This window comes from Myotis lucifugus, unplaced genomic scaffold, assembly GCF_000147115.1.
Source record: "Myotis lucifugus unplaced genomic scaffold, Myoluc2.0 scaffold_30, whole genome shotgun sequence".
Lineage (NCBI taxonomy): Eukaryota > Metazoa > Chordata > Mammalia > Chiroptera > Vespertilionidae > Myotis > Myotis lucifugus.
The window spans coordinates 963,668-985,133 of NW_005871078.1; the positions used below are offsets into that span (position 1 = coordinate 963,668).

The 21,466-nt window shown below is 38.2% G+C and overlaps 2 protein-coding genes across 4 annotated transcripts in view; both read right to left on the reverse strand.

Moving 5' to 3' along the window:
• Positions 1-21,466, reverse strand: part of TMEM117 (transmembrane protein 117) — a 415,549-nt gene that overhangs the window by 338,790 nt on the left and 55,293 nt on the right. The window lies entirely within an intron of this gene.
• On the reverse strand, positions 10,308-12,536 carry LOC102433023 (translin-associated protein X). The gene has a single exon (XM_006086720.3). It carries the CDS (start codon positions 12,441-12,443, stop codon positions 11,571-11,573), a length of 873 nt encoding a protein of 290 aa, XP_006086782.1. The 5' UTR covers positions 12,444-12,536; the 3' UTR covers positions 10,308-11,570.

Consider the following 21,466-nt stretch of genomic DNA (forward strand, 5'->3'; position numbering starts at 1 on the left):
AAGTAAAAATTATTGACATCAGAATTAGTTCAGAAAAGTGTTTGACATTAATGGTAGAGAATAGAAATGAGGGCATTAGTCCCTTAAAGGTGGGGAAGATGAAAAACCATAAATACAGGTAAAAAACATAAATACAGGTCAACCTGGTTTCTCCTAAGATAAAGTTTGTCTATTATACTTATGTCCACTCCTAAGAAAGTGTATGTAAATAATGATACAGGAGATTGTATATGTATAGAAACTACAATTAAAATAGGGTAGGCTTAAAATTTTATAATAGAATTTCTCATTAGAGATTAGAGAAAATATTCTCATTTTATTCATGATAAGACAAAGTTATGAGTACACACACACACACACACACACACACACACAATCTCCATCTGGAAATTGCCTCTCTAGGGATAGACAGTGGCTCTCTTGTAGGTTACTGAGCATAGAAAGATCTTTTAAGATTTAACTGCTAGATTTTCCCCTGTACCTCACTTTTATTAAAACAGCACTTTAGATTTCATTTGGAAACCAGGCTAACAGAAACATTACCCTAGCTAAAACTTTAAATAGAGCAAAAAGAGAGATTTGGTTACATCATTTGGTTTCTTGGCTTGCACAAGAAAAGCAAAGGGCAAATCTGAAAGTCGGGGGGAATGTGGATTGTAACTAAAAGAACATAGAAAACTTCCTACTGAAGCAAAGGAAACTAGCCCTGCAAATTACAACATGATTTGGATTAACTGAATCAAAAAGTATGGAAAGCCCAGGGAAGTCTCCATACAACACAGGGATAGCAGTATCATAAATAGATATTAAGCATAGAATGCTTGAGAACAAAAAAATACATGTCATAAATATGGAAGCGCAAACTATAAGGAATATTATTCATTCATTGAACAAATATTTAATGTGCTTAGTACAGGCCAGCATGGTTCTTCTAGGTGCTGTGAGCAGGGCAAGGAGGTGTTTGAAGTCCATCATCATTTGGATAGTTGCTGAAAACTTGACCTTATTTTAGACCCATCAACTCTCAGTTTTCAAAGTTCCCTTTGCTGGGAGTTCTTTCAGCTTCAAACCAAGACCTATTTGAAGAACTATGGAGACTAGCAATTAGAGTTCCTTGAAAATTTAAATGTGAATCTCCCTCTTAACATATGCATATGTCAAAAAATTCACTAATAATGTACTTTAAAAGTCAGAGAATAATGCTGTTGATTTAAGAGTGCTTTGCAAATAAAACATAGTGAATTAACTATACACTGGCTGAAGTGAGACAGTTAATAAAAAGAGAAATGTGCCGAAACCTGTTTGGCTCAGTGGATAGAGCGTCGGCCTGCGGACTCAAGGGTCCCAGGTTCGATTCCGGTCAAGGGCATGTACCTGGGTTGCGGGCACATCCCCAGTAGGAGATGTGCAGGAGGCAGCTGATCGATGTTTCTCTCTCATCGATGTTTCTAACTCTCTATCTCTCTCCCTTCCTCTCTGTAAAAAATCAATAAAATATTAAAAAAAAAGAGAAATGTTACAGTACCATTTATGCTGTCCTTGCCAAGCTCACTGGTACTAATGTCCATCATTAGAGTCATTAGCACACAAGGGCAGGTTAACTTGGCTAAAATTCACTTGAAGCACAAAATGAAAGTGCTGCAGTATTTCAGGCCAGAACTTGTATGGCCCAAATATGAAGTCAAATCACATCAACCGAGAACTTTAAAATTAATCTGAGGATATCACATGAAAAGGTGTTGTCTCTGCCCTGTAGTGTCACCATACATTTGGTTTGCTTGGGACAGTAGTGGCTTATAACTGTTGTCCTGGCATAATTATTAATACCACCCTCTTCCTTTCTTAAGTGTATGGGTTTGGACAATAAATCAATATGCCACCTTTCCTACAGGTCACGGAATTCAGAATTTTATAACACTTTCCTTTAGAAAGAGTTTCAGGAAATACCTGAGTGAAAATAGTTCTTATAGGTCAGCAGAAGTCAAAGATATCACTAAGAGAAGTACATTTCTGACAGGGTCATAAGTGACTTTTATTTTAATCACAGTTATATTTATAAATCTGAGTGTATATTTATGTTATTCGTAAAATCTATCTTGGACTGTATGAACTGTCACCTTCAATATGGTCAAGGTCATGGAATATAAATCTTAAAACAATCATAAGCATTAAGGTGGAACACAAACCTATATATGTGTTGGAGGTGAGGACTGGAGGGCAGAGACTGACAGCTACAAATACTGCTACAAGTCCACTAAAATGGACTACAACTTAGACTCCCCCCTGGAAATACAGTAAGATTAGGACCACTAATATGTCATAAGATTTTAATAAGATTAAAAGTATAAAAGCATATTAAAAATATATAATGAGCTCACATGTATTATGGAAGACAGAGTTAGGCAAGTACTAGAAAATTATGGAGAAACTACTTCATTTTCTTGGCTTTTTGCTGCTATGTTCTCAACAGCAAAAGAATGGAAAGGAGCATTTCCCGGATTTTTATCCTGAGTTCTGAGTCCCTTTTCTTGAGTAGTGATTCTCACAAGGAGGCCTTGAGCAAATACATAAACTAAACAACCTCAGAAGAGAAGGAATGGAAGTGGTTGTGCTCCCAGGTAAGAGGTGGGGGTAGCCCTACTCCTGGGAAGCTGTGGAAGCAGGATTGGATAGCTGAGGGCTTCTAGCTTCATGAAGGACACAAAGATTGAGGCCTCCAAGGTGGCAGATTCCCTGGGTGCTGGTGAAGGCCAATGTATCAAGGGTCATGGACTTGGAAGTCAGGTAAGGAGACTGAGCTAGTCCCACCCAAGGGAGTAAGGCCAGAAGGGCAGCCACCCACCTTCATTAGGAACACAACAACCTGGTAGGATCCCAGCCACTGCTGGAGAAGGTCACTGAGAGGATTTGACTACCAATTGACCCATGAAATGGACCTGGGCAATCAGAGGCTCCTCCCTCCCTACCCTGGGCTGGGATGTACGTTCTGCCCACCGTTCCCACAGTGGGAGCCATTTGCAAGTATAGGGCTTTGAGAGAGTAAGGTGTTGTTGAGGCCATCTGTATGGTATACAGGACTGAACCCAGCTAAGACCTCTATATAATCTTTAAGATTCTGGCAGGCAGGGTAGAGATCTACTCATCTTGCAGCCACTGAAGACAAACATTGTTTGTAAGTTCCCTTGCTTATTAAAATTGCCACCTACCAATCTACAGTGTAAGGGGCAGTTTCAGATTTTACCTGGGAAGCTCCCAAGGTTGTGAATCAACACCATCTGAAATAGCACCCTAGTGCCCAAGAGGCGGCAGAAGACCATCACCCAAGCACTAATAGGAGAAGAGGATACAGGTAAAAACAGAATGAGGATTTATCTCCAAGACATGGGACTTCTTTAAACTGTAAGTATTTTTTAAAGGATCTGAAAAGTTACCAGTACTGTGCTCTCTGCTCACCTTGGTAAGCAGGAACACACAGCAAGATTTATTTAATTTAGAGAAAAAAGTGTGACATTATACGTAAGACCCTAACCAGGAATTAAAAAGGATAAATGAAAAAAACACTTCCTTCATGAGGACTCCAAACTTATATTAACACTACTATCCATTTAGTCTTCTGCTCCAAAATCTCCTATTATGGTAACTTACACATATACTCCTTGGCCTTTGTAATACCAAATACTCCTAATTCTTTTTTTTTTCTATTTTCCTGATTAGTCTTAGTCACCTTTTTAAGTATCTCTTCTTCCATTCATCCCATAATTGATATTTGTCATGGTTTGTCCTTAGCCTTTGTCTTTATCATATCACTACATGGTCTCTTCCACTCGAGGGATTAACATCCAGTATCTCCAGCATAGACTTTTCTTTCTGAGCCCCGGAATGGAAGACTCATCTGCCCACTGTCCTCCTGAATATCCTGCTGCCAATTCAAACCCCGTTTACAAAACCAAATTCAAAATCTCCACTTCTTTCCCCAACACGCAATATACCATATCTCCAATCTGACCATTTCCATCCCTAAATTCATTTCTACTTTTGATTTTACCATCTTATCACTTTCAAAATAACTCAGAGTAAGATTCACTCTTGAATTTTTCCTCCTGCATACTTTCCATTTCAATCAACAGTTCTAGTATTTTATAATCTGACGTCCATATTCTTCTCTCATAATTTGAGTTCCCATAGTTTCTTAATGGGACCATTGCAACAATCTAACTGCTCTTCCCCACTCTAGCCTTTTCCCATCTCACCTTCCACTTTTCCATTTAAGGAGAAACTAGCCATTGAATAAAAAGACAAGAGTTTCCACTAAAATACAAGTATGGGCACACCATCCCTTTTCTTGAAACCTGTCATTGATCAACATTCCCCTAAAGTATAAAATTCAAGTTCCTTAATGTGATAGAGAAAGGCATTGCTTGACTTGACCCAGGCTTACCTTTGCCCTCTCACCACTTCCTAGCTTTCCCTCTAGTTCCATCAACAGTAAACAGGCTGCAGTTTCCTACATTGCTGCTGAACCCTCTGCCTGGGGTACTCTTCCTTCCCCATCACTTGAATAACTCCTGTATTTCCTATGGGCCTTAAAATGCAGGTCAGAGATGACCCCCTCTAGGAAGTCATCTTCATTATCAAGTATTTCATATACTGGAATAATAGTCAGAAAGAACGTATAGGATGGAATCTCTTGGGAGGTAGTAAATTCTCTTCAGGGCAGACAAGGAGGAATGGCCACTAGCCATGTAGAATGTAATGGGTTGGATTACATGACTTTATGTACCAGTCCATCTCTTGAATTAAAGGATTTGTTTTGTCAGTGAAGATTAGCTCAAAGTCTGTTAACTCAGAAGACTTTTAGTTTAAAGACAAAGAAATTTTCCTCACCTATTAAGAGAAAAAGAAAAAGGGTTCCTCCTTATGTTTTCTCTATTGTATGACTAATAAATAAAATTAACCCCAAGTAACACACTGATAAGATTATTTAAAGACCTAGTTAATATTCAATATTGTACATATTAAAATACTTAACAATAAATGTAAGTCCCATTTCTTATATCTAGAATAAGAGAAGAAAAGATAAAATGAAATTGGACCAGAGCACTGGAAAATTAATTGTACTTTATTTCCAATCAGACTAAAATAAGTGTATAAAGTATTCATGACTGATTTCTATAAATTTATAATGGCAACAGAATACAAATAACTAAAGAGAATTATTCCATTGATGGGACATCAGCAAAGGAAATTACCTAGCAAAACATATCAGAATATCATCAAGGAGAAAAGATGTTCTAGTTAGACAAACACAGCTTCACATAAGATCATAAAACTGTTGTGGCCTCAGGGCACATTCCATTAATATCAGATCAAATCATGTTATTTCAGTGTGCAAAGAGAATTTAAAAACATTGAGCAGATGGTTATCATGCCTTATTAGAAGTAGGAGCTTACATCAAAAATGTTTGTGATTCAGAGTTTGACAGAATCCAAATATCAAGAATTGAAATATAATCCCATTTGATACTAAAAATATGTATTATGATATATGCAATTCAAAAGAGGTTCTAGAAAGAAAAGAAGACAATGGTTAGAAACTCAGCAAGAACTATAGAACTTTAAGATCCAGAGTTTCAGGTCAATTTCAAAAGTGTATGTATTAAAATAAACTTTTAGTAACACATGTATATAAATTATTCTCCACAGGAAAAACAGTGATAAACCTTCCATTTTATCGAGAAAGTCAAAATATTATATTTTACTATAATATAGCTTTTCCATTAGGCTAATGAAAATTGGGGTTTACTTAAATTGCTTATTATTGTTCAGGAGGAAAATACGTAATTCGGAAAGGAAATTATTACCTGTTACTTTTCCATTTAAGGAGAAACTAGACATTGAATAAAAATAATACTAAATTAACCTTACATCTTACTTTGGAGCCCGATGTATGATTTAGCAGCATAATTTATGCATGCATATATTATAATGTCCTATAATGTTGATGAAATCAATTTGTTCTTTATTTTCTAAATATGTACTAAGTGAAATCATATTAAACAGCACTTTTAAAGTCAAAATCCATCAAAAAAAGTAAAGGTAAATAAAACACTTTCAGAAATGTTACAGGTTGTTATTATCACAACTAGAGGCCCGGTGCACAAAAATTTGTGCACTCGGGGGGTCCCTCAGCCCGGCCTATGCCCTCTTGCAGTGTGGGACCCCTCGGAGGATGTCCACCCCAGTGGGGACCCTCACCCCATGGAGGTTTGGCCAGCCTGGGTGAGGGACTGATGGCTATTTTCAGGCTGTCCACACCCCCTTTAGGGTGGGGGGTCCCCACTGGGGTGCCTGGCCAGTCTGGGTGAGGGGCTGAGGGCCATTTTCAGGCTGGCCAAGCACCCTGGCGACGTAAGCTCCCAGCCTCTCCTTTTTTTCTTTTTTTTTTAATTCTGGGATTTACTTACCTTCTATAATTGAAACTTTGTTGCCTTTAGCGGAGGCCTGTGGAAAGCTTGGCTTCCTCCATTGCCAGGGCAACACACTCCTGCTCGCTCCAGCTCCGTGGCCACGGCTAGCTGAAAGCAGGTATCTGGGGTTTGTTTACCTTCTATAATTGAAACTTTGTTGCCTTTAGCGGAGGCCTGCGGAAAGCTTGGCTTCCTCCATCGCCAGGGGCAACCCACTCCTTCTCGCTCCAGCTCCGTGGCCACGGCTAGCTGAAAGCAGGTATCTGGGGTTTGTTTACCTTCTATAATTGAAACTTTGTTGCTTTCAGTGGAGCTCAGAGCCGGGCCGTGGCAGGCGGGGAACCTTGGCTTCCTCCATCACTGGAGCAAGCAAGCCTCCTGCTTGCTCCAGCTCCGTGGCTGCCGGCCGCCATCTTGGTTGGGTTAATTTGCATATAGTCATTCTGATTGGCTGGTGGGTGTGGCTTAAGGCGTAGCAAAAGTACAGTCAATTTGCATGTTTGTCTTTTATTAGTATAGGATTTTGTATTTTGAAATGGGCAGTAGAATAGAAAGTATAGGTCCCTGTTGTTAAAAAATTAATACCATCACATTATTAAATGTTAACATCATCATTATCAGTATAGTTATACCAGTTTTGAAAAACAGCACTACTTACAATTTCAAAGTAGGTTTTCATTTAATGCCAGGCATTATATTGACTCGACAAAAAGGGAAAGGTTAAATTGCCCAGACTAATCCCATGCAGGCTGACCCATGGTATCAAGCAATCCTGATCAATCACAAGGTTTGGACATTCGATCCCTGATCATAGGTGAGGTGGAGGGGACAGGAGGTTCTGGTCCTGCCGCAACTATTAATACCGAGAAGACAAAACCAGGCCAGAGGCCAAAAACTCTGCCAAGTCACCCACATTTCCGATATTCCTATTATCTGTACCATGCATTCAAGTCTCTCATTGATTTCTTTCTTCTCTCTAGAACTTGGTTTTCAATAATGACTTTCTACAAGTCCTCTAACTCTTTCAGTTACTTGCAAGCTTGCTAATTTCTCTACCCATTTAATTTATAGATTTACTAAATAAAAACAAAGAAACAAACAAACAAAAAAAAACACTGCAACTCAGTTGCCAAGGAGCTGAGAGCTCCTGACAAGAGCTAGAACCAATTTGCCATTTATTTGAGGGAAACCATCTTGGAAGAGAACTTCCAGTAACGTCTACACAGGACTATAGCCCTGGCAGCAACCTCTTGAGAGATCCCAAGGTGAACCAGCCAAGCTGCCCCCAAATTCCTCACCCAGAGTAACTGTGTGAGATCACAAATGTGTATGATTGTTTCAAGCCTCTGAATTGGTAATAATTTGTTACACAGCAATAAATACCTCCAGGCTCTATGGTTATTCTAAAAGCTAGTAGGAGCCACTGGAGAAGCCGAAGCATGGAAATAATGAAATATAACACTATATGTGATTTCGTGAGGAAAGGGCTGAGATTACAACATAGAAATGAAAGTGTAATATTCATAGTGCCAATGGTCTCTTTACCTTAATAAAATGCTGGACAGGATGATGACAGACCAAAAGAACCTTTGTAAAGATACGTTTCAGCCAAGACCGGTTTGGCTCAGTGGATAGAGCGTCGGCCTGCGGACTGAAAGGTCCCGGGTTTGATTCCAGTCAAGGGCATATACCTGGGTTGCGGGCACATCCCCAGTAGGAGATGTGCAGGAGGCAGCTGATCGATGTTTCTCTCTCATCGATGTTTCTGACTATCTCTCTCCCTTCCTCTCTGTAAAAAAATCAATGAAATATATATATATAAAAAAAAAGATACGTTTCATAGTATGAAAGCCTGGAAATAATTGAATAATTTCAAAGGGAAAACTTTGTAGAGTAAATGTCACTAATGATATTCACATAATATGTCATATTTTTACCATATTTTCTACCTTTTAGTCAGAGTTTTGAGTCTTACATGAACAATAAAATAATAGACATAGGAGTTATTTTAGAAGATCAGTGTCTATGTAAAGTCAATGAATAACAATGCATTGTAATTTAGATGTTAGGGTTTTGTCTTTCAAGCCTGTAGGCAATATTGCTTCCAAGTTTTAATTTACTGAGAATTATAATTTATCTCAGGTACAGAAAGAATACACAAGCCAAACAAATAAGGAGCCATTCCATACTCTGGATAGCCAACAAATTGCATTTAGAAAAGAGTTAAAGATATATAAACCATTAGAATTCACAGTACCATTTTTGCTTGAAATCCTACTTCTACTGAGTTCACTATTTTATTTAGTCCTCATTTAACAGACACTCATATAATGTTATTATCTTCTAGGCTATACGATAGATGTTTTGTTAAAGAGTGACTTATATAACCACTGTCCTAAACTTTGATGGTTATAATTTAATATTTATAAAGCATAAACTGCTTTCCCACCCTGATACTTTCTCACCCATAATAACCCTGTCCCTCTATGACTTAACTACTATTGAATATTACTGACTTTTATTTTTCTGTATATGAGGCATAAAAATATCTGTGGTTAGAATATTGGTATATTTCTTAATAATTTCAATTCAAAGAACTGTCTGTATTCAATACAGTTACAGGACTAAAATGAAACTGAATAAGCTGAATATTTTATAGTACACTAACTTGAAATTATGACAGGAAAAGTATTTAATTATTTAATTACTAAACTTTTATTTAATCAAGTATGCAAACCAGCAACTTCAGAGAGATTAGTAGGAAATTCTTTCCAAATATAATCTCATTTGAATTATCCTCTTGTAGAGTCTTGGAAGTAGTTATTTGTCAGTGCCTGGGGAAGTAATAACTTATGATGTGTTGGTGGTGAAGAATACTTATATTGTAACAGGCTAGATGCTTCTGTGGTTTATCATTAACACACAAGATGAAACAGTGATACATATTGCAGGAGCATATTGGGGATCAGTGTCACATTCGTGAAATGGCCAGTGTGTGACCAGGTGCCATATCATATACATTAAAAAATTTATCTTTAGACAGCGGTTAAAAGCAAAGCACTACCTGAAATCTCAACTGTTCCTTTTATTAACTATGTTGGGATAAATCAATTATAACCAAGCATGCCATTTTTTTTCCAATCATCAGATTATCACAGAGAATTAACACGGTTAGGATGAACGGCTATTCCCTAGTCCAGGTTGTTTCCTTCAAGAGAGAGAATGCTCCACTAGCTATGTCACTCCTAACATCTCTCCACTTCTAGGCAGACATGACTTACTGATCATTTTGAATGAAGAAAATTAGTGTGTGTAACTTAGGACTTTTTCTCTAGAGACCAAGTCTCTTCTGGAGAGCACCCCAAGTTCTGCCCTGCCTCTCCAGGGGAGGTATGGAGTGTGGCACTGTCTGGGGCTGGGGACACCTGCTTAATTCTGGACTTTAGTATTAGGAAGCACCCTTGCCTGTAGACATAAATCACATTCTCCAGTACATAGTCTTCCAGAATAGAGGTAATATTTTGGTCACCATAAGCTTATTTCTTAATTTATTCAGGACTTGGGCAGAGAAGATGGGTACTTCTTTTTTTTTTTTTTTTTTTTTTTTTTTTTTTTTTTTTTTTTATGTTTTAATATTTTATTCAAAGACTTCAGTTTTAAACATCTGTAAGGTATTTTGTTTTTAACATAAATTTAACTTCAAGTGGCAGAAGAAACAAAAATATGTAATGAGACTACATTTCAGCGATATATCTTTGAATAGGGAAACAAAAAAGTCACTACCACCAAAACAAACTAACTAACAGACCTAATTTATTCGGCATGCCTATGTTTTTTTTCCCTCTAGGTAATTTGTTGGGGGTAAATTACACTTTCAAAGAATCAGCTCTTACAAACAGAGCAGCTAATCTTTCAAAAAATAAAATCCGGTTTCTAATTTTTCAAAACTTACAAAACCCAGTGGAAATGTCTGGTTGTCACCAACAGCTCAGGTCATGCTCAGGTCAGTTTTACAACACAGGGGATCATCTACAACTAATTTCTGCAGGCAAATGCCAACGCTAAATGTAACTAGAAAATACCATTGTTATTCCCAATGTGTTGACAATTGTCTTATTGCTGAATTGTACAGGATCAGTTTTCTTTGGCAACTTTTATACTATCGATGAACACAACTGGACAACTAGACAACTATAAAGGTTTGGGTTAACTTAGTATTTCCAAAATTTCAAAACTTCATTATAATTACTTAAATATAATTTCTTATAGATGCTAGAATAGGAAAGTCTCCAAACATGCCTAATGTCAATATAACAGACAACAACAAAAATTTCCAACTAATCACCACCAAAAGTTTTACAGTTGTATGTACAAGCATATAATTCAACTCAAACACCAGTAAAAATATTACAATATTAATTCCAATTCTCTATCCGATTTTCTGTGATAAAGCACAAAAGTTAAAAGTAGAAACTGACATCTGGGTATCTGTCGATTTTTCTGGAAGGCTATTTCATCACAGGGATTCAAAGTGGCTTAAATTAGCCAGAACATACTGTGAGTTCTTACCATGATGCCACATAAAATTAAAGTATATTGATAACTTTGTAATTTTAATTCTGTTCTATGGAATAAGCCTATTTTGGAGGCTTGGCACAATACTACCAAGAAATTAAAACAAAAAGCTCAAGTCCAGGTGTATGACTAGAAAGTCTTTTCTATGCATTACAAAACCACCGACTTACGTTATGATTGGCTTCCACTAATTACTAGCACTCAAAACCCACACAAAGTGAAGCGAAATGGGTGCAGAAAGCGCACGCAGGCACACTCACACAAGACAAGAGACACGTGATGGAATTTAGCCCACAAAAGTTCAGACAGGCCTCTAGGCAAACACTTGTGTGCAAGCTTTCATGAGTAAGACGTAGAAAATGCTTCATTTTGATAATTTTATGTACAGCTTGTTTATAATTCCAAACAAGTGAAACTGAAAATGTCCTATGTAAAAGCCACAATAAAGTCAGATACAATACCCAATAACAGTCTTACAAACTGGTCTCTCTTAGAAGTTCCAGAGAATAACAAGTGGGTGATGTTATTCTAAGAAATGCCCTCTTCTTGATCAATCATTTCTGTTTTAACTGAAAAGACATCTGCCAGCATGTGTTTGGGAATTTCTGAGCCTCTGACTTTCAAGGCATAACAGGCATTCTCCACCTTGGCCAGGCTCTGCTTCAAGGTATAGAGCTTCTTAGACACCTCGTAAGGGCCGGTATTGCCAATGAATGAAAACCCATCATACACCTGGCGTAAGAACTGGCTCACTTCAAAGGGGGTGTCGATGTCTCCGTTGCCCACGCTATTAATGCACATCCGCATCAACTCGCCAGTCAGATCGGCCACTCCCAGCAGGTAATCGACAGGGGTGATTCTCAGTCTCCAAGTACCAGACTCTTTATCGTGAGCGTTGGAGGAGGGCGTCTTGTTTTCTTTCCCACTGTCTTCCGTTGTAAATACCAACTGCTTATTGATTTCCTCCATACTGATCAGTGATCGTGTTCTGATGAAGTGTTGGAAAGAGACGGCCTCCACATATTCCTGGAGCCCTGTCGTAATGGCTCTATGGAATTGATGCATCTCTTCTCCCAGGAGCTCCTGGGCCACCTGCAGTATCTTTTGTCTGACACCATCCAATTTAATTTCCGACTCAGTCAATATTTCCTCCATATCAGGAGTGCTTGTAATCCTATGGAGCAGAAAGATTATCCTTTTACTTTCTACAGTTATATCCCGACTGAGTTTTACAAGTCTCTCATATTTGTCATGTCGTGCATCGAGTTCCTGCTGAAAGGATTTGAAGGCCACCATCACGGGGGACGACGCGTTCACGTCCTTCCCTTCCCTCCGCGGGCCGTGGGGGAAGCTGTCGTGCTTCCTCTTCCGGAACCCGCCCGATCCTTCTTTGTTGCTCATGTCGTCACGGCCGGAGGCGAGACGCGTAGAGACAGAGGGTCTCGGACCCGGCAGAGAGCGGGAGGCGGCGGGGGAAGAGCCTGCCAGGGGCCCTCTGACCGATGGGTACTTCTTATTGGTCCTTCTAAAGGAGTTTAAAACACCAGTGATGAGAACAATCAACCATTCTATTAAAAGACAAAATACAAACACCCAGACTAACCAGCGTTTTCATGTGCTCCAACTTTTATTCTCATGCCAACTACCTAGACCCATGGTCGGCAACCTGCGGCTCGCGAGCCACATGCGGCTCTTTGGCCCCTTGAGTGTGGCTCTTCCACAAAATACCATGTGCGGGCGCGCATACAGTGCAATTGAAACTGCGTGGCCCATGCGCAGAAGTCAGTTTTCGGCCTGGGTGAGTCTATTTTGAAGAAGTACTGTTGATATTTGGCTCTGTTGACTAATGAGTTTGCCGACCACTGAGTCCTAGACTGTTTGAAGTCAGAATGAAGAGATTCCAAGAACTTAGGCAAAGGCTGCCCGTTCGCTGTGGCTCAGTTGGTTGAATGTCATCCCATGCACCAGAAGGTTACTGGTTCAAACCCGCACATGCCCAGATAGTGGGCTCAATCCCCAGGAGGGGCCGTACAGAAGGGAGCTGATCAATGATTCTCTCTCAACATTGATGTCTCTCTCTCTCTCTCCCTCTCCCTTCCTCTCTGAAATCAATAAAAAGGTATATATAAAGAACCAGTAAAAAAGACCAAAAGAAGCAGAGTGATGTAGCTGATAATCATCATGGGATTCAAATAAGAAAATGTCAAGGTGAGTACAGTTAACAGTATCAACTTATACAGAGGTTAAAGGGAAAGAGGAGTTGGTCAATGAGACTGAAGAAAGCATTTTCAGAAGCATGGTGAGAATGTTAAAGTGGTTTTGAGTGTTAGTTAAGACATACAGCTGTGGAACTCAATAGAATGCAGGATAATTCCCAGTGCTCAGGAGGCAGGCATAGAGCCAAGAGCAACGAGACCCACTTGAGGCATTGTACCCAGCAAGCGTCAAATTAGATGTAAAGAAAAGAAGGGCGGGAGGGAGAGGAAAGGAAAGAAAAGGAACTTCAAAGAAAAGCATCAGAGCGTCTAATCTTGAAAATAAAATTAGAAGTAGCTTCTAAGTAATTAACTACTCAGTTATACAGAGCTGTCCAAAATAATCAGCACGGTGAAGTAACCTTTTGTTTAGGCAGTGATTGATTCTCAGGTGAGGCTGGCATTGAAAAACTTTGCTGCTAACCTTTGTAAGAATTTGGTGATAAGTTCAAAGAGAGAAGTCAAAAAAGTATTCAGAATCCCTGCAAGAAATGTTCTAAAAATGGAACAAAAAATATGATTGCTGATATAAAAATAAGCATCAATTTTAATCACACTATACCAGATGGGGCCTACACAGATAAAAAGGGCACCATCATTAAAAAGAAAATAAATGTTCCAGCGAGGACAGAATGATGTCCCTTGTAGCAGCCATAAGCACAGCACTCCGCCAGGAGTCCTACAGTGGCGTGTAGGCAATATTTTTGTCAAATAATATGAGTGTGTCTGACAGCTATGTTCTATCACAGGCTGTGCCCTTGATGGTAAGAGTCTTCTGCTGGAGCATAAATAGAAACTGAACACTAAGATATTAATCTAACAAAGTGGTGAAGATGACTCAATGCCACAGACCAGGCAACTGAATAGAGATCAGAACAGAATCCAACAATCAGCACAGAAATCTAAATCAGCCTCAAAGAGCCAGTGTCTAACACACAAGCTAAGTCTATAAAACCAGATGATAAGGCAAGGGCATCACTGAGATCACTCACTCCAGCTCCAACAATCTATGAGTTTGTAAATCCTCATAAAATTTTTGGCTCTTTGCCTGATAAGAATCTAAAATAAAACTAAAATTATAAATAAAGTAATTGGCTTGAAAAATTCATGTAAGAATTATGAACCTTCCTGGGTTTAAATGAAACTAGCCCAGCCAGCATGGCTCAGTGGTTGAGTGTTGATCTATGAACCAAGAGGTAATGGTTCGATTCCCAGTCAGGGCACATGCCCAGATTACAGGCTTGACTCCCAGTGTGGGGTGTGCAGGAGGCAGCCTATCAATGATTCTCTCTCATCATTGATGTCTCTCTCTCTCTCTCTCTCCCTTTCTCTCTGAAATCAATAAAAATATATTCTTAAAAAATAAATTAAACTCAAAACATGTTTATGAGGGCTCAGGAGACAGACAGGAGACAGACAACCAAGTAGGTTAGTGACTGCCCATAGAGGTGACCTAGAGCTACTCTCTCCTGCCTCTTGTTCTTCATATGACAAATAAGGATAATAATAACCACATCATAGGACTGTTGTTAGGATTAGATTGTAATTTATATAAGTCACTTACTTAACTGCCTAACACATGACATGCACTCAAGGTGAGTTATTTTTTATCCCTTTATCAATAAATTAGATTTGAGCCCTACATACAACTCATCAGAAACAACTGGGCATGGAAAATCTTAGCTAAATGGTGTCAGATAATCTGAATATGCTCTAGGACAGGGGTGGGCAACCTTTTTGTGAGTGCGTGCCAAAACCAGCAAAATCTCTGACTCAAAATTCTTCTGCGAGCCAACCCTAATTTTTTGAGAACATGTTACGCCTACTTGATATCTCTTAAGGTGTACGTATGTGAAGTACCTTGAAGAAATAATAAAATTCATTCGAGCGACAAAAACACAGTATATGATGATGAAAAATACATTTATTTTTTAATGTATACATGTACACTGATAGTCCAACAGAAAACTTTATGACTCCATTCGATATTATCAGTGGGACTTTTGCTGCTGCATCACTGATGACAGAGATTTTACATCAGGTTTATATTTCGTGACCTTCAGAGATATGAACGAGCTACTACTTTCATCCGTCAGGCTACTCCTATTACGAGACTTAACAAAATTCATCACTGAGAACAAAGATTCACAAGCGTATGTGGATGAAACCAAAACACTGGTTGGATCTAGGAAGGCAGGGAGAGTTAAGGCAGAGGCATAGAAATTGCTCTTCCTCTCTCTCGTCAATCCATGTCTATGGTCTTTAAGATAACTTGTTATGTAAAATTATTTATCTAAGATGCACCTACACTGAATTTATCTGAAAAATAAAAATGTCAATATTAAGAAAAAATTGTAAATGGAAGATTATAAGAGAGGGTTTCACATGCCAGCAAAAGTTACTGGCGTGCCATGTTTGGCACGCGTGCCAGGGGTTGCCCACCCCTGCTCTAGGAAGTTGTGACTCAAACACAAATCAAATTGTACAGGAAAAAAGGATGGAACACTGAGAAGAGCAACAGACGGAATATGTACACTGAGATTGTAATTTCAGAGAAGAAGCCTCCATCTACTTCAAGCAACAGGAAGTCAAAAGAGCCAGAGGTGCTGTCCAGTATATCCACCTGGTAAGAGTTTCGCCCCTTTAACCCTTGGGAGAGATGAGTCCTGTGATGGGGTAGAAAAACTACAAACGATGACTTCAGGTTTTTCAGTCCCAGAAGCTGAAGAGAAAGCACCATGAGGACCTAGCAGTTGCATATTCCAGCAGCAGTAATGCAACAACACTTCATTGTCTTCTGACAATATAGAAACATCTATGGACCAAGATGTTCACGTTGGAGGGATATAAATAGTAAAATAAAGGCAGCTATGAACATCTTAAATGTTCAACCAAATATCATGCATGGTACGTTAAGGTGAAAGAATCATGCAGCCATTAAGATGTAGTTACAAGTAATATTTAATGATCTGAAAGGTGTGGACTTATAATAAATACTGAATACACAGTATAAGCTCATGTTTTATGAATATATATTCCTAAGAAAACATTATCATTTACACACACACACACACACACACACATATACACACACACAAATGAAACAGAATGAAAAATTATATGTAGTCTAAAAAAGTATATATGGCCCGGCTGGTATGGCTCAGTGGTTGAGCATCGACCTATGAACCAGAAGGTCACAGTTCGATTCCCGGTAAGGGCACATACTGGGGTTACAGGATTGATCCCCGTGGGGCCTGCAGGCAGCTGATCAATGATTCTCTCTCATCATTGATGTTTCTATCTCCTCCCTTCCTCTCTGAGATCAATAAAAATATATTTAAAAAATAATAATAATAAATAAAAAGTATATGTGAATTGATCAATAGTTAATGTAATGTAACAGGAGAAACATTCTGGAAGAAAGTCTTGATCCATGGGGTTTGCCAGGAGGAGAAGGAAAATTACCTTCTGTTCCCCATTCCCCTACAGGAATCCTCCCATCATGTGCCTAAAAAGAGAATGAACAAGGAATCTTCAAGTGTTTAGCTTGAGTCCTAAGAAACTCATCTGAAGCCTTTCAATTGAAGCCACCTTTTCAAAGATTTCTCTGCAAAAGAGGGGACCAGAAATTTTGAGAGAAGGGACACACACACACACACACACACACACATTAAAAGCAGACCTTTTGATATGCAAATGTTGAAGCAAATGCCATTTGGAACAGTTGTTTTACTGTTTTCTCCTTCAGATGGGGAGAAGATCAGCGATGGAAGCTGAGGCACTTATCTGGAGGTGATAAATGACCAACTGATACAAAAGAGCTGGTTGGGACATAGGAGGAAAGGCCTCCCTGTGAACGGGCATAGAGAGGACTCGAGAAATGGCGGTATCAGAATCAATGTTAACATCTAGGCTGTTTAATACCCTCTTGTAATTTTCAGGCCTAAAGCACAGCTTAACAGGTGCAGATTGAACTGAAATGTAAACATTTTCCTGGACTGGGTAAACATTTTTCTCTTCATCGTGGACACTCAGTGGCAACTCAAAGATCAAATCTATGTCAACAGAGCCCTCCGGTTCAAACAGTCTGTTCGGCCATTTGGATTTAGAAACAGAATAACACCTTGTCTGTCTAGTTGTGAATTGTTCTCCACTAATTTCAATGTTTGTTTCACTCACATATGAAAGGAACTGCTTACATTATAAAATGGTTGCAAGTAAATTCAGGGTATAGTAAGAAATTGCCATTTGAAAGATGAAGATAGAATGTAAAACACTCATGTCATAAAGGATTTTAAAAGTAAAAAGTTGAGGAAGTAAAATTTATTTTTGTGAACTCTCTAAAGAACCTAGTTTTATCTCATGATTTTGAAAAGATTTTCAAAAATCATTCTTTTTCATCTGCGAATATGCCAAGTAGCTCAGGCCAACTGATCTTAGAAAAATCAAAATGCTTCTTTTTCCTAAATTATACTATCTGGCAAAGTGACTGCACACTCATTCATTTGGATAGAACACGCTTTGTGAACGCATTATCACTAAATATGATAGTGACGAAAGTTAAAGAATTGGGCTTTGTTTTCATTTTGGAGAAGAAAAAGTTAAGATATCAGAGTGATGGCATTTGAGTACATAAAGAAGTCATTGAGGCAGAATTAAACACTTGCTCAACCACTCTTGGTGGTAGGAAAATTAGAAAGGACAGGATTCCTGTTCCAAGAGGTCAGATAACCAGATAACCATGCTAGGCATATAAATGGCCCAGGCCGAGCTGAGCTGCCAGATAAGGAGTGTTGCTTGGGTTGCATAATCTCCAAGAAAAAGAGCTCACCGGCAGAAACTTTTTAAAAAATGCAGTTATATCAGACATTTTCAAATTTTCTCTAATGTCAGGGCTTCCCAAAAGCCCACATCTCAGACTATAAGTGTTCCCTTATCATTAACCTCTTCCCCTGGTCTTTTAAAAGGCACTAGCCAACTTCAGTGGATTCTATCTTTCAACTATTATAATAATTTTAAGTGAAAACGAAATGTTTCTACTGCACCATTATTCCCATTTTTAAAAAGTGCGATAACTCGTTCCAATTGCTACTCAGCTAATTTGTATTTTCCTCCATTCTGTATTCAATAACTCCCTCTTGTACTCAATTGACCTCATGTCCTCAACACTCAATTTCTTTAAAAAGTTCTTATTACAGCACCAGCCAAAGCAGTAATTAGTAGTGTTTAGTGACCTTTTCCCATCCAGCACCAGAGAAACCAGATTTTTTCTTTTCATAATTTCATGGTATCCACTTTCCTTGACTTGCAGCCAAAAAAAAAAAAAAAGGAAAAAAAATACAATACTTACTCTGAAAAGTACCTGCCAAGTAGCACCAAGAGAGGTCTAATAAATATTTTATTCTTGTTCTAAATGTAACTGGACTCTACAAAATCAAGTAAATTTCAGGAGACTTTAAAACTGGCAAGAATTAAGTTACTAATGTTACAGTTTAAATGATCCATCAATACCAGTTTTCCAGAAAAGGTCAACCAGAAAATAAAGGTCTATAAAACTTTAGTCTGTAATTGAGTGGAAATAATGTATTGGTAGCATTTGCTTTTCTATTTAAAGGTACTGTTGTGCATTTGTCCTTGCAAAGGGACTGCTGGGTTTTAATCATCTGTCCAGTTTTTCAAGGTAATGTTGAAATTTTCTTTCCCAAAGTGCAAGCTACTATGTTTTTATTAATGTCACTTGAGTAATTAATGGCTTATTCTCTGATTTACCAATGTAATGCAAGTGTTAAGTAGCACTAAATCTAGGACTGACTTATCAGAGTTATCATATACTCCTCCAACTTCTAAAACATTGATAGTCACCTTTGGGTGATCCTACTGTGGTCTGTCTGGTTCCAATCCCCTCCTACCCCCATGCCTTCTCTCTCCACAGTGGAAGCCACTTAATCTCTCCTGGATGCTCAACCTTATCTCAGGCTTTGGACCAATAGCATTCTCATGAGAAGGGAACTTTAGCTCAATATAGAGCACTAGATATCAAGTCAACCTTGCTGTTAATCCAACTCTGATAACTGATCCCTTGGCAAAGGTTTAACAATGAGGCTTCTGCCTTGTTCCTGAAACCAAGTCCCATTGATCCTGTAGGTATGGGACCTGGGTCCCTTGCTCACTTCCCTCAGTGCCTATTTCTCTGTCCTGATTAAAACATAACATCTGCTCTCTGTATGCCACAAAGTACCTTCCTGGGTGTGTTTTTCCACCCAATGTCTGTAGTTATGTCCTAGTCCCCCACCCCATCCCATCTCATCCCCAATCTCCTATATTAAAGGGCATGTCTAGTTCCAACTTAGATCTCCTAAACCTCCTCTGTTCCAATGGAATAATAAACATTGCCAGGCCTGACTCTGTCTCAAGTTATAAATTCACCAATGGAATACATAATTGATCAAAAAGGATTTTTGATAGATTTATAAACTTATGTAGGTTGGGTAATATTAATTCTTATAGGTCATGAAATGTTAACATTACCATTTCTCTCTATAATATGACATCATTATCACCACAGTATATCTGGTAGGAAACCATATAGTCTTTAAAAATTATTATATTGTCATATACTTAATTAAATGGAAAAATCTAGAAACAAAATTATATTCTGGTTAGTCAAGAGTAGTGGAACAGCAGGTGATTTTAATTTTCTTTTTCATGGCTTCCTCTATATATCTCTATCTCTATCTCTTTCATTTGGTTGTATAGTTTCCAAATATCCTATACTAAGCATGCATTGCTTTTAAAAATAACCTGAACAAAAAGAGAAAGAATTAGCAAGAATGTAAAATAGTTTAAAAACCTGAGAGTATCTTTAAGTATAATAAAAGATCTAATGGATTTCTCTTTTTAGTGCCTTAAAAAATTAATAGAGATGATTTCCCAAAAGAGTTATGCTCAATGCTCCAACGTCTTAATCTACCTGTATGTGGTAGCTGTCCTATAATCAGAACACAGTCCCAGAAGATCTCTAAGACATTAAGGAAAAAGCAAGCAAACAAGCACACCAAATCCAATATATCTAAGTACCCTATTCAAATGCAGTATGCTGAAGCAAACTCCAGTTGTCACTTTGAGAATAGATTAAGGACACTGTAGGTGGGCTCCAAATTTCAAAATAAAAACTCACCTTCCATTCTTACCCAGTCAGTTCAATAGGAAAGGATTAATATAAACACTTGCTGAATGCTACCAATTTTGACCAGCTTTACTATACCTATTAATATGCATGTGAGAATTAAATGAGTATATATGAATCCCATGATAAACCTCTTCAGAGATAAGTAGTTTGTACAAGGTCACAGACCTATGTAGTGGCAAATCCATCTCTGACTATCTCTGAATCTCATTTTATTTCTAATATGCCACTTAGGTCTAAAGATTCTTCTAATTCAAGATAGAACAATTAAAGAAAATACAGAACCTGGCCAGGTAGCTCAGCTGGTTAGCGTATCATCTGGATATGCCAAGGCTGAGGGTTCAATTTCCAGTCAGGGCAATTACAAGAAGAAACCAACAAATGCATAAATAAATGAAACAACAAATCAATCTATGTCTCTCTCTCTCTCTCCCTCTCTCTCTTAAATCAATAAAAAATAAAACTTTTAAAGAGAATACATGTAAAGTACCTTACACTGTGAGGAAAATTAGTGATTTTTGTAAATTCTCTCTTCAGAAAGAATTCAAAAGTTGGAAAAATACATCTAAAATGAATTTCCAAGGTCTTTTATTAACTGACTTGGCTTTTTAAGAAAACAAAGTACAATTTCCTATATGATTTCAATATGGCAAATTCACAATGTGGCAAATTCCTATTTTTTCCGAATGATCAAGAAATGTGGCTGCTTAGTATTTCTACTTCAAAATGCATAGATGGACTACCAATGTTTTATACTGCACCCAATAAAAGGTAACAATATATACTGAAAATAAGTGTATCTTTTTTGTCAGTAAGAAACAGACTGGACTCCTTCACAAGTTATGAACATAAATTGCTACAATGGTCTAGACCAGTGGTCGGTAAACCGTGGCTCGCAAGCCACATGTGGCTCTTTGGCCCCTTGAGTGTGGCTCTTCCACAAAATACCACATGCGGGTACGCACGTACAGTGCGATTTAACT

Bases quoted from the DNA above. Each gene is read 5' to 3' on its own strand.
- LOC102433023 (XM_006086720.3), bottom strand. From the start codon at position 12,443: ATGAGCAACAAAGAAGGATCGGGCGGGTTCCGGAAGAGGAAGCACGAC.